General features: G+C 39.5%; 2 protein-coding genes across 2 annotated transcripts in view; both read right to left on the bottom strand.

Annotated features, from left to right (window-relative positions):
- ADAMTSL1 (ADAMTS like 1) overlaps positions 1-13244 on the bottom strand; it is a 254998-nt gene that overhangs the window by 54605 nt on the left and 187149 nt on the right. The window contains exons 17-19 of the mRNA XM_064439545.1: positions 10072-10282; positions 2894-3073; positions 816-969 (exon numbers count right to left, since the gene is read on the bottom strand). Coding sequence (XP_064295615.1) covers positions 816-969; positions 2894-3073; positions 10072-10282 — 545 coding nt within the window. The remainder of the gene's footprint in view (positions 1-815; positions 970-2893; positions 3074-10071; positions 10283-13244) is intronic.
- DENND4C (DENN domain containing 4C) overlaps positions 1-13244 on the bottom strand; it is a 390193-nt gene that overhangs the window by 255256 nt on the left and 121693 nt on the right. The gene's annotated exons all lie outside the window — the stretch shown is intronic.

The following is a 13244-nucleotide window of genomic DNA, read 5'->3' as shown; positions in this document are numbered from 1 at the left end:
GTTCAGTTTGTTCTTCCAGTTTGCAGATGTCTATGACAGAGATCTTTGTTATGAAGCACTAAATAAAGCAGCATAGGTATATTATTAGTAAATACCATGTAACATTTTGTCCCAGCTTTGGTTCTGAATGTTAGATCTTTTCTGCCTGACATATCCAACATCTAGCAGTTTCAGAGGTCATAGTCAGCTTTAAGCTGAAGCTAGGCTGACTTTTGAACTTTCACATATCCTGTTGGCTTACTGCAAATGAGGGAAGGGCATAGAGGGAGACTACTGCTCTTCTGAAGGGCAAAACTTAATCCGTGATATACCAGCATAAAATACATCTAACTTAGGTTGCATGGTTCATTAGAAATCCCAGGTCACCGAGGGTTCTGAGTAACATAATAAAATGTTTTTAAATGATCTTCAAAAAAATCCCTTACCAACCATTTTCTCTGCAGGTGTTCTAGCAGACAGTTTATTTGCAGCTGCCCTAAGGCTGCTTTTCTGCGTCTCTAAGTGTCTACACTCCAATTGTGAAATTTAGATCTAGATTTGGTCAGTTCTTTCAGAAACTAGTCGCTCCCTTCCACTACATTGGCTCAGACCCAGCTGCAATGGTAAAATTTATTACTCTTATCCACTGACTTGCCTTATTGCTAAACAAAGCATACTTGTTCACAGAAAGAAAAACTCAGGAGCAGCAACCACTCTGTAAGACAAAGTCACACCAGTGGAAGAGAAGGTCATGGAGCAGGTGATAGCATGAACTTCTTAGTGCGGACATGCAAGACCCTTTTACGCAGAAACTCCCAAGCTTATTTTCTACTTACTTGCACAGGTGCCTAGTGCACAGGGCCGGATCAAGGTTGAGAATGGCAAAGGTGGACACAGTGAGGAATTGATTATGACAGAACCCCCGGTTTTCAACATCTTTCTGCAAATGGCATTTCGATTCTGGATGCCCTCTCCACAGCTCACTGAACACTAGGAACAGAATGAGAAACATTAGGAACAAGGTGTATTAAAAGCAAAAAGGTGCTCCTTGTCACCCCCCCCTTCATCTCCCATATCCACATTGCATGATTATACCATAGTACAGATCAGCTTTCAAAATATCGTAGTAGAATAAAGCAAAGCAGCACCTGGCCATTCAGTTACAAACAGTGCAGCCACAGTAGGGAGATGAAATATCAGGTATTTTCTGTCCTTTAAGGCTTTGAATATTACCATGCTCCCTTTAGCGCTTTATTCTCTCAGATGGTGTCCCTTGTTTTAATGGTACTGTGCTACATTACAAACCTTTTCTTTGTACTTTGTTTCTGTATGTCTGTGTCCGCTGGCTGGAAAAACTGCTCAGAGCAGCCAAGAGCAGACCACTTTGAATTGCACTTCACAGATACATCCTCTTCTGCTAAAATCTGGCATAAACTTAATCTTTGAGCTTAAGCTGTTGAGATCTATGATAAATAAATGGATGCGTGTTTCAGATATCAGCGAATTACCTCAGCCTGGTAGTTACTACACGTGGCTTACCCAAAAGAATATAAGGCCATTACTAGTAGATTATAGTGCTTGATGCACAGGCGGGCCTTGTTCAATGGAATCCAGCATGCCTATTTTATTTCATATTTATGTATAAAGGATCACAGAAAGTGGGAATACAGGCAGTACCATTACACTGGCACCGAGGCAGCAGTCTATAAAGGTGCCAGAAAGCGGGTTGAGCACTGTAAAGTTGGTAGTACAAAGATATACACAGACTTCTGTTAAGTGTAAGTTGTCACATGTGCTAATGGGAATTGGAGATGAAGTGAGGGGGAGAAAACTTGCTAAGGGTAAAAAGGGCAAAAACATGGCAGCCTTCAAGTGAAATGGGGAGGAGAGAGTGAAGTCAGGTTTGATTTTGATAAGTGTCAAAATGCAGAAATATGAGTTATATGGATGTCAACATAAACCATGTAATAACTTCTTATGAAGGAGGACAGATTGGGAATAGGATTACCATCTTTGCTGCTAGAGTGGCTGTGTGTCTTCTGGCAGCAGACTTCATGAGAACATCCACTTATTTGAGTAAAATATCAAGATGGATCAACATATGAAGGGTGCAAGTGGGACATCTCCATGAGGTGACTGGTGTTTCTTTTACAATGAATATATTTTCCACCTCCCTCCATGAAAGAGAACTGGGACAGTGGTAGCAGAGGTTGCAAGACGGGGAATGACTTTCTTGCTTACTGGCATTAAAAGGTCAAATTTTATTTTCAGTTATACTGTCATAAATATAAAGGGAATTTTTCTTAAGAGGCTGTGGAAGCGCAGTAGACTTCAGTAGGCTGAGTTCGTTTTGCCGTCTCTAAATTGAAGGAACGAAGTAGCTACCTAACATCACAAAAGCAGTGTCCCAGAATGAAAGAATCTTGGTCTCTGTAATGGTATGCCTACAGCAAACTGCAGGAATCCCTCCCTTCTCTTCTCTGCATCACAGGGAAAGATCGGTGTGTCTCCAAGAGGAAAAGACTATAGACATGAGAACAGCCAGGCTTTGGGAAGAAAAAGCATTTACCTTGGGGGACTAAAGATTACTCTTTTTTGATGCATTGGATGGACAGAAGAATAGGTGTGGACAGAGGCAGGGATTTATTGTTTTGAGGATGACTTGTGTTTATGCCAGAAGGGAGTTCTTAATTGTTCTGCTAGATAGCTAAATCACATCTGTGACGGCAATCTCCAAAGAGTAACATTGAGCTAGTAATCACATCCACTACCAGGATGATAAGGACAGATTACAAGACAAAACTGGGCATAACATGCTTTGTACAGTCTGAGGTATTTTGGTTTCTTTATCCCAACTGACCAAAGGACTCCATCACCAAGAACACCACAATACTCATGCATACAAGTAACATACCTGTGTCCAGTTGGAGAGAAACCACTCATTGGGACAGTTCTCATTTTTGCAGCCTTGTTGGGTAACTGGCCTTGGTGTAGAGCAGAAGGATTCTGGCAGCTCTAACAAGCTTCCATCTGCCAGGCGCTGCTTACAAAATGTATCTCGCTTCTGGACTCCACCACCACATGTCTGTGAACACTGTGGGAGATAGGAGTCAGCCACCTTAAATCACACTTGCACCATGGCAACTTGCAGCAAAAATTATGTGTGAATTTGGGTAGAAATCAATGCTCAGTTTTGGCCAAGTAATTTCAGAACCTCAAAGCAAACTTCTTTTAAAAATGTAAAAAATATTTTGGAAAGTAGCTTATTTTGCTAATACTTAGAAAAACTGCTCCAGTATTTCTGAAATGTTCTGTTTTAAGGCATTTGTACAAAAGTCATGGAAACGATGGATCAGAATAGCAGTATGGAGGTGGAAAATTTGTCCTTTCCTGTAATCACCAACTGCAAAATGAGACACTTGCATATGATGTGAAGGATGTACATAAGTCTTAATCCTAATATCTCTGCCTGAGCTCTGACTGTGCTACTCACAGTGCCAGAGAAAGTGGAAAAGTCTTCTCCAGCAGTAGGTGGTTCAGAACCTTCACTTCCAGGATTTGATTATACATATCAGATAAGAGTAGCTATGAACGAAATACTTGGCTTGAACTAAATATTCAAATTTAGCTTGTTAGAAAAATGTTTGTATTAGCAAGAAAACAAACAGAAATTTGAGAGTGTGATAAATAAAAAATTCCCCAGTTTATAATTTTCCTCAGTTTGTAATTTTGTCAGTTCTCATTTTTGACCTGCATGAGGTCTATTGCTAATGCAGCTCAAAACTTAACTGTCCAGGCCAGAATTCCTGTCCTGAAGACTTCTTGCATTATGGCATTTCTCTGATTTTTAATTAATGTGAAAGCCGCATATCAGCTGCAATCTACTGTTAGTCTCAGTAATTGGTTTATAAGGTTAATATAATAAACCATTAAATATCCATGCAGACTTTTTGTATTTACAGCTATCGTGACAGAAGTGTGTACTCTTTCCAAAAGGTAAGGAAGGAGGTTTATTTGAGTCAAAGTAAATTGGAATGGTTAATACCCAGAGAACCAACCTCCCCTCTCACTTTAATGTAAATATCCCTCTCTGTATCCATATTCTACCCAAGCAGGGCATGAAATTTTGAACATTCAGATTTAATAGCTTTCCTGAATATTTTTTGTAAACTTGGTTGTTCAGCCCTTTTTTCTGAGGCTGGTAGCAGACTTCCCCAGTTCTGATCAGTCCAGCCACCTCAACTCCTTTTCTCCCTTCTCCTAGCAAAGAAGAAGTGGGATCTTGAATTACACTGACATGACCAGGAGTTGCCTACAGCTTGCAATATGGGAATTATGCCTGAGAAGCAGAAAACTGTAGGAAAAAGTGTCACCAAGACAGCAGTGGTTTTGTTATGCATTTTTTTGATCTGTCTTTGAAACCAAGGAATTGGGACAGTTAAAACCGTTAACATTATTGCTATGGGATAGTTAAAACGCTAACATTATTGCTAAGCTACTACCTATGTATCTTATCCACTTTAACAATAGGTTGAGGAGTGTTTTAATGTAACCAAAGTAACAGGTTTGTGGTGTGTTTTAGAAACCCTGGTGAAGGGTGAAGGGTTACCTTACATACTTTACATTCTGCTTGGGTGCTATGGAGAAAGAAACACATTACATTAGTAGTGTGCATGCATGTAAGAAGGGGTCAATCAAAGGACTCTTGATATGACCACCAGAGACTACCAGGGACCACAAGAGGCACTCCTCAGCTTTTAAGGACACATACATAATGACTATGTAAATATGATAATTAGTTCTGGGAAATTTGATGCATATGTATATAACTAGACAATATATGTTTTGGCTGAGGTAATCTGCAGTATGCACGGTAGGTGGAGGGATTCCCTGTGCATCCGGTGCCATGATTAAAGAATGCCTGCCTTTTAACACTACATTGGTGTGATGAGGTTTATTCCCAATTTCAGTGACAAAAGTATTAAAAATTAAACTCAAGCAGTTAAAAAAGGACTGTTTTAGAAAGTCTTGCAGCTGTGAAAGGCCCTTCTGTCTTAGATAGAGCTGCATAAACTTTAATGTTAGCCTGATTATTAGGATATAGATTTTCCTTGAAAGAAAGAAAGGAAGTGCAGAAAGACATATTTATATTGAGTTTGTTTGCTTTGTAATGAGTAAGAATAGCTTTTGTCCTACATAGAATGCTACAAAGCTCAAAGGCTTCCAGAAAAATTAAACAAATAATGCAATACTTCAGTTTTCAACAAAAGAAAACATTTATCAACCTTTCATGTGAGGACAATTCATTCCTGAGGAGAGAGTAAATCAAGAAAAATATGATTAAAAGTATTATTTCAAGATTGCCAAAGGACTGTCATTGTATACCAGAGCCAAAATGGGCTAGGCACTGTATGAATACAACAAAAGCATGTTCCTTCTGTCAGTCAGTCAAATCCCAGGAAGTCTCTCTGCCCTTCCATCACTACCAGATCAAAGAGTAAGGCAAAACAGATCTTTTCTTGCTTCTTGCCCTTCAGTCACTTATACAGGTTTGTTCCATGAAGAATAACTTGCTACTCAACACCAAACTCTAGTAATGAGATTCTTCCTTGTCCACAGGAATGCTCTTCTAGGACAGTCCTGAATTACTGCACTGGAGCTGTGCTTGTACTTGTGTTTCACCTCTGAAGCCTTCTCTACCCTGGGATCTTTGCTGATTTTTCTCTAGCAGAAGATTCTGCCCCTCACATTTTTTCAAGAAAGGGGTAATCTATGACAGCAACATCTGCTCATATTTACAGTCAACATGAAACAATAGTTTTTAGAAGAACCTAATCTGGACATATGTCATCTGAATAATATTCTCTCTCTGCTGTTCAGAAAGATGTCACAGCACTGTTACAACAGAGAAAGGTGCTTCTATCACAGGGTGGTTTCACCTCACCCATTCAAGTAGGTAAAAAGTGGCTGTTTGAACTGTCTCATATTCTTGCGCCCTTCTGAGCAGAAGCAAGCCCAATATCCCCTGACACTCCTACTGGGGATCTGGGACTTTGCCAGGGTACCAACTTCCTGAGTGGCATCTCCCCACATTGCTGCCTGATCATGCCTAGTTCAACAATTAGCTTAATCAAACACAAGGCAAGGCTGACACCGAAGAAGACAACCTATACACCTAATTCAGCCAGCCAGTCATTCCTGGTTTTCTGCGGCCTTTCCTGATACTCTGGCATAAACAGTTGTTTATCTGCACAGTGAACAAGAGTGGAAAATTAATCTAGGCTAAATCTAATTATATTTCTGGCTAGCTTTAACCAGGACCATTGTGTGATTGCACAGCACTTCTGGAGGTATAAAAGTGGGTGCTACAAGGGCAAGAAAGAGATCCCCATAGCAGCTATTTTCTCCTTTGATAGAAGGGCTAGCATATGTCATCGTAAACGGCTGACAGAACTATGGCCTTGGCCTCTCTCACAGAAGTAATTTCTTTGGTATCTGTTCTGCTCATAAAACAATCAGTAAATGATAATTAACATAAAGAACTGATGGTCACCAATGAAAGCAGAGAGGGAAAGGAGGCCGCCATCTCTGCCTCAGCACATGCCTACAAGCACCTATGCACATGATAATACAGTGCACAGGATTCAGGCAAAACCACCATTTTCATTGTTTGGGAGGCAGGGAAGCTGGTCTCCTCTCAAACCTGTGCAGAAAAGGCAGTTAGTAATGTAAAATAAAGGGCTAGGAAACTGTCACTCAGCTTCATAACTGTTACTGGTTTGGGGCAGTGGCTGAATTTTTGAAAGGGTGTCATTGTCCTGGTTACAGGGACAGTTGAGGAAGGGATTGTCCTACCCCTCTGCTCCCCCAGGTGGTTTAATTTTGCACTGCCTTCTGGTCAAGGTGGTGGGACTACAGAAGTACAAGTTTTGCCTTTATTTTAAAAATGAATTCTCTGCTATGACTCTACAGTAAGATAAAACATCTGCAAAGACAGTAAACATTTTTCTCTCAGCAGGTCTTTCATTTGCTTTCTGAAGCCGGACACCAGAAGATTTAGAAAGGACTTTTCATAATATGGAGAAAAAATACCTAGGAAAATATCTTAAAATATCACCAGTTTTCACTCGCTGACTCTGTTGTCAAGCCATTGTTCTAATTATCTTTGGAGAAAGGATAGCACCAGGTGGCTGAAAAAGAACACTGGGACTGAGACTATGGTGCTTATTCAGTAATAAAACAAAGGAGAATGAAGATTTACTAACGGATGTCTCCCATTTGGGGTTTGCAGTGTAGATATTTATAGGTCCTTGTAAAGATGAAAACTCATATCCACTTTCCTAGAGAAGCAGACTACTGAAAAAAAGATAAACATCCTAATGGATTTAGCTAAGAAACAGAACTATTTAAAAATAAATAGTCTTGAATCTGTAAAGAGATATTTAAAAAAATCACTTGGCATGTTACAATGCTGACAATTATTGTGTGTTTAACTGCCAGGAACCCTGGGGCTTCTAATGGCATAAATTCAGACAACCTTTCCTTTACAAGCATAAAAAGCTTTAGAAAAGACAACATTGCTCATTGCAGTTTAAACCTTTGCTTGTTTGTTTGTTTGAAACTATTGTGAGAGGGTACTCTGAAAAGCAGGACAAACTCCACAGATGAGACCAAAGAAATGGCTACAAACCAGGCTGTGTGGAGAACAGATGTTACCCTCTAGTGTTGGTGAAGCTTTAAAGGACCTTCTTAGTGTGAGGAAGGCATGTCTTCCACAGAGGCCTCCATCTCCCCTTATGTGGGGAACCCTTTCAGGGATCTGGGGATAGAGGAGGTGTTGTGAGTGCCTTAATGCAAGAAAGGAAATCCTGCAGGATTTCTTCTGCTTGAGGGTTTCATGGCAGCTCTTTGCATGGCTGCAGCTCACCTCCAGAAGTCATCAGCCACTCATCCTATCCAAAGGGTCTTTTCCCTCACACATCTCAGGAGCCAACAGCTGTAATAATCCCTAAGTGAAAGCGCACGTGCCTGACAGTGCAAGTTTTCACACAGAGGTCACCCATGGGAAACCTGTGTGAGACTGAACTGCAAGGCCTTGCTTTCCTGCAGGGTGGAAATAACTACTTAAGTTGGAGGTGCAAAGAAGGAAGACAGATCTTGAAAAAATGAGAGAATGGAAATTCATTTTGATGGATTAGGCTTTTGTTTCTTGCACTATACTCATACAGAGGCAGAAGATATTAGGTAGAGAAGTACATATTTTGTGCTATTTTCTCCTGGTGAAAGGTAAGAACGGGAAATATTCAGTACCCATGTAGTGAGGAGCTACATGCATAGCTGGCAAACCTACTAAGTCTGTGGAAGTAAGTGCAGAAGAGCTATAACATGACCTTCACTAAGCTGTAGCAATGAATTACAGCACAGGTTCTCTCTCTTCACCCAGCCCACAGAAGGCAGCAGCTAATACAAAAGGTATGAACTGAGCAGTTTGATTTAATTCCTGATTAATATGCTTGTAAAAGCCTTTATACTTACTCGAGTTCCCTCCTCCCTAATATCTGCTCCTCCTTTCAAAAATCCAGCATATTTGAGAGTACTTAACAAATAAAAAAATGGCTAAAACGCTACTTTAGACAGGCAGAAATCCTCGTGTTTACACTGCTGAGGAAGATGTTCAAATCTTGGAAAAAATCTGTTTGGAAATTGTTCTAGTGGAAACTATTTCAGTACCATTCTAAGGAGGCCTATAGCAAATGGCCATTGTTAGCAGAAAGTAAGTTTTTCAACATGCTGTAATATATGTCTCTTCTGCGGGTTCAGATAAACTTATAGGAAATTGCTTTCTGTAAGGGCTGGGGCCATTTATAGGATTTTAATGAGCAGAGGCATTCTTTCTAGCATATCCTAACTTTGAAATGCTTGACTGTATTATGTTATTTGCTAGTAGAATATTATTTACTATTTACAAATATAGCATTTATGTATGACTATAGCCTAGAAATATTCAAAAGTACAACTAAGAAATATGTGTGTGTGAATATCAGTAGACAAATTAAAGCATGAAATACTATGGAATTGTGTCAAACATAGGACTAATGGCATAGACTAGTTATCTAGCTTTGACAGAACATGAGGATGGCTTAAAATTTTTTTACTGGGATGGCTGCGCAAACCCAGAGCTCTCCATCAAAGTACAGCTTCACAGATTTATGAACTTCATTAGGTGAGTACATTAACATCTCCATAGCTGTTAATTAAAGAGCAGAATTTATAGGTGGATAGTGGGTAGGCATATGTAAGCCTGTGCCAAGTGCTCATAGCTTTCTCACAGGATGGAAAGAATCCTTGCACATAAAGAAGTGCAGATTTAAACAAGCCTTTTTCTTGCACCTCCACCACACAGCAAATTTTTCCTTTACTTTTGACAACAAGGCAGGATCCTTTCTTCCTGTGCAGTATTATATCTTACAAAAGCATCTTTAAGTCTTTTGAATTGCACAAGTTTATCATTTGCAACCAGATGGCAGCAAATAAACTAATTTCAGGTTGCTTTCCAAAGATGGCATGCCTTGTACAGACCCATTGTGTAGACAGCAATTTTCAGTGTTAGTGTAATAAGGCATCCATCTCCCAGATGGAAGTGCCTAACACTTATTCATGACTATGAAGGATGAGGAGTGCTTCTTGTCCTAAACTAAATTATTTTTTGAGAATATCTGGAATACCCAACATGCTTTAGAGATTCTGTTCTCTCCGTCTCTTGTAGCTTTGTGTTCCTAGAAACCCTGGCATTGCTAACCCAAATCCACTTGCTGCAGCTGGCCATCGTATTCCAGATATTTTTTTCTGGAATTTATAGCCAGCTGTTAAGAGTTTCCAGTAACTTTGCATTAAAAGTAGCTATAGTCATTATTTACCCCTGAAAATGTGGATACATTTTTTTTAGAAAGCAAAAATGCACACTTTTTCAGTTTTTAATGGGTTCTTAGAATGATGAATCCTCTTGACGGGCTAAAACAAAATGATCCACCGATAATGTATGTAATGACTACTTTTAGTAGTCATAAAATGAGATTACACATACAGTCTTACCTCTTGCCATTCTGTAGGGTACCAGGAAGGTGGGCAGTCAAAGCGATTGCAGGCTTTCACAAGGGATGGCTTAGGTTTATAGCACAATTCATCTGCCAAAATCACGGTCTCGTTCGTCTCTCTTGATAGTAGATGAGAACAGAAGACATCTCGTGTCTGCAATCCAACCCCACAGGTAAGACTGCAGGTGCTCCATTTCCCAATCTCCCACCTGTGAAGGGGTCAGGAGAGAAAAACTTAAACACAGAATAAAGTCACCTTAATTTTCCTCTTTTTATAATGACAGATGGCGTGAAGAAGCAGTAAATGAAAGGGAATTCTTCTCTGATCACTGTCACTTTTCTTGTAGCTGCAGAATGATGCTAGAAGAATATTCACTGTTCCTCTGCATTTTCAGTTCGTGTCAAAATGTCTTGGACTTCAAGCCTTTGGGACTCACAGTATCATAGAAAGAGTTTTGTGTACTAAATTAAAAGTTTTTTGTGTGCAGGATCCGGGCCAGTGTATTTAAAGACTGGATTTAATCAGCTGGAGTTTTTTTTCTGCCTTTAACAACAACAACAAAAAAGAAAGTAACAAAATCCATCAGAGGAATGTATCAGGACTTGCTGAGCAGGAATTTCTTCCAGAAGATACAGTTGTGATGTTCTTGACTTACTTGTCCTTGTTGTGGAGGTAGGGCGTGCTAAGGCCTTGCGAGGTGCAACAGGAGAGCAGGGAGATCCTCTTAAAACCCTGGGTGAGCACCTGTCACTGAGCCAGCTCTTCTCTCCACTATCTATGTAAATCCTGTGCCAACAGGATTGTTGATGACCAAATTTCAGTGTTCATCTCATTAAAACCAGATTTCTGCTGTTTTAAGTTATACTAAATACAACCCCTAATTCTGTCAGCCATACACAGAAAATTGCTCAAAATACCATGTCTTCGACTCTTCTACTTTACTAGAAGGCACTTCAGAGATATGCAGAAATGTGTACACAAAATGTCCAATACTCAGAATGAGAATATGAGAAAGTAGTCTTCCCATCAACTTTACGCAAAACACTACACTTCCAAAACAGAAGTATAAGAGCCAGATATTGACACTTTTTCTAATCCTGAAGAATAGCTTCATTTGCTGCATGATGTTATTGCAACTGATTGCTGGTGGAATAAATGAAACAACAAGAAGGACAAGAAAGGCTCAGAGAACCTGGCCTTGAAGAAAGAAAAGCCAGGCAGAAACTAAAGAGACTGATCATGAAGAAAGACACCCTCAGGCTCCAAGTAGGGTGGAGGCAGGAAATGAAGGAAAGTTATAAAACATGTCAGCAGCGTGAAGCAGAATTTATTTTATAAAGTTGTTTTAAGCATTTGTTCCCTTCCTTTCATAACACCCGTAACACGTTGAATCCTGATGTGGCTGAAAAAGTCACATTGCTTCCCTTCTGTGCGCCACCTACTGGTGACATTCTCTGAGTTTATAACATGACAGGATATGACACTGTAGTTCACTTTTAGACAGCAGCCTTGATTCTGCTAGTAGCGACGACAAAAATGTGTTCAACTCTTTCTAAAAATGAAAACTTCTTCCATACCGACTTAGAAGTTGCCATGGTCACTTTCCAGGCCATAATATACTGAAGGCCACTAAAAGCTGATACATGTACTGGGAGCTATTTAGCAGTGGAATAAGAGTGACATCTGGCAGCCAGTTAAGCTAATCTGGAGTATGTTCTCCATATTAATGATCCTGGGGGAGAGGTCTTCCCAGATTTTCCCATAAAGTTGTCAGTGAGAATTAATGTGGATATCAGCTACCCTTCAGTTTGGCAAAATCTAAAATAAGATATTTGAGTAGGAGCTGAAAAGAAGGCATTTCCTTATTTCAGAACCTATTTTGATACACTGTTAGTTGCCAGAACTTCTTTTATCAAGTAATGGTAGTAGCTGTTGCCTCCAGCAACTCGTTGTTTGTTATTGGTGTAAGCGCACAATGGCACAATATTTCTGTTGGCAGTTCTCATCTCAGTGGCTAGTAGGCCAGATAAACTTTTTGGAGATTTTGGCTTCTGCAGAAGAAGGTGTCTCTTTCTTCTTCCAGAAAGAGATGCTGTGTTTTACTAAAGAATAAGGATTTCTTTTTCCAGTGCTTGAAATTTCTATTGCAGTTTGCATCTGTTACCCTACCCATAACAATCGTTTGTTCACAATTCTTTCCATCTGCTTTAAACAGGAGATTCCTTAGAGGTGCTCAGAAACTATGAGGTCAAATTCTCTCTTACCCTTGTACTTTCATAGTCCCCAGTGACTTTTATGGGCTTTTATAGATATAAAGTAAAGAATGTTGAGCACAGGTGTGCAAAGTGGGATAGGGATATGCAAGTAACCAAAACCATAAATGATACATATAATTGGCAGAATTTCAAAGTCCTAAAATATACAGAGAACATCAGTGATAATCTTATAGGATGGAATCACAGGACTGTAGAGTTATTTTTTAACAGCGAAATGTGCTTGCCACACTTTGAATTAATATTATTCCACTAAATTTGCAATTTAGTTTTTAAACTCTTTGTACTGTTGGACATAATAATTCTTTTTTTTTAAAGAAATACTGCTTTTCTGCAGTAATGTAGTTTTACCCTTACTGTAGAGCGTTATGTGATGCTAACTGAAATAATTACTGTCTTATTTCTTATGGTCCTTACCTGTTCATTCCTCTGTCCCTGGTTTTTTTTTGGGGGGGCATTTTGGCCATACTGAACTGACTCTTCCAATGCATATGGCATATAAAAAAGAATAATGCCATTATGTCCTGCATGTATCTCAAAATACCAGAATTAAAATTCAAGTAGGAAATAATCCTATACTTAAAAAGGTGAATATGATAGTTACAGGATCAAGCTAAAGGAACCTTAGCAAGAGGAACTGACATCTTAGGGAGCTGACTGTGGTTGTTGTTAAGGTATAACTTTAGGAAAAATCTTCATACTTGTTAGTTTATAGCCCAGCTGAAAGTCACCAGTTTGGTACTTCCTGTATTGCTTCCCAGAGCCCAGTGAAGAGATTTCACAGTTATTGTCTGAAACATTCTTTTCATCCCTCCTTCCTTCTCTGCCACTAGGATCCAAAACTATACTAATATGTAGCAACATAGAAACAATGCCTTTTTAGTCTTTTTTACACCA

The sequence above is a fragment of the Phalacrocorax carbo genome, chromosome Z (assembly GCF_963921805.1).
Source record: "Phalacrocorax carbo chromosome Z, bPhaCar2.1, whole genome shotgun sequence".
Taxonomy (NCBI): domain Eukaryota; kingdom Metazoa; phylum Chordata; class Aves; order Suliformes; family Phalacrocoracidae; genus Phalacrocorax; species Phalacrocorax carbo.
Note: the sequence above shows the minus strand (reverse complement) of the source record. Positions and strands in the feature narration are given on the sequence as shown.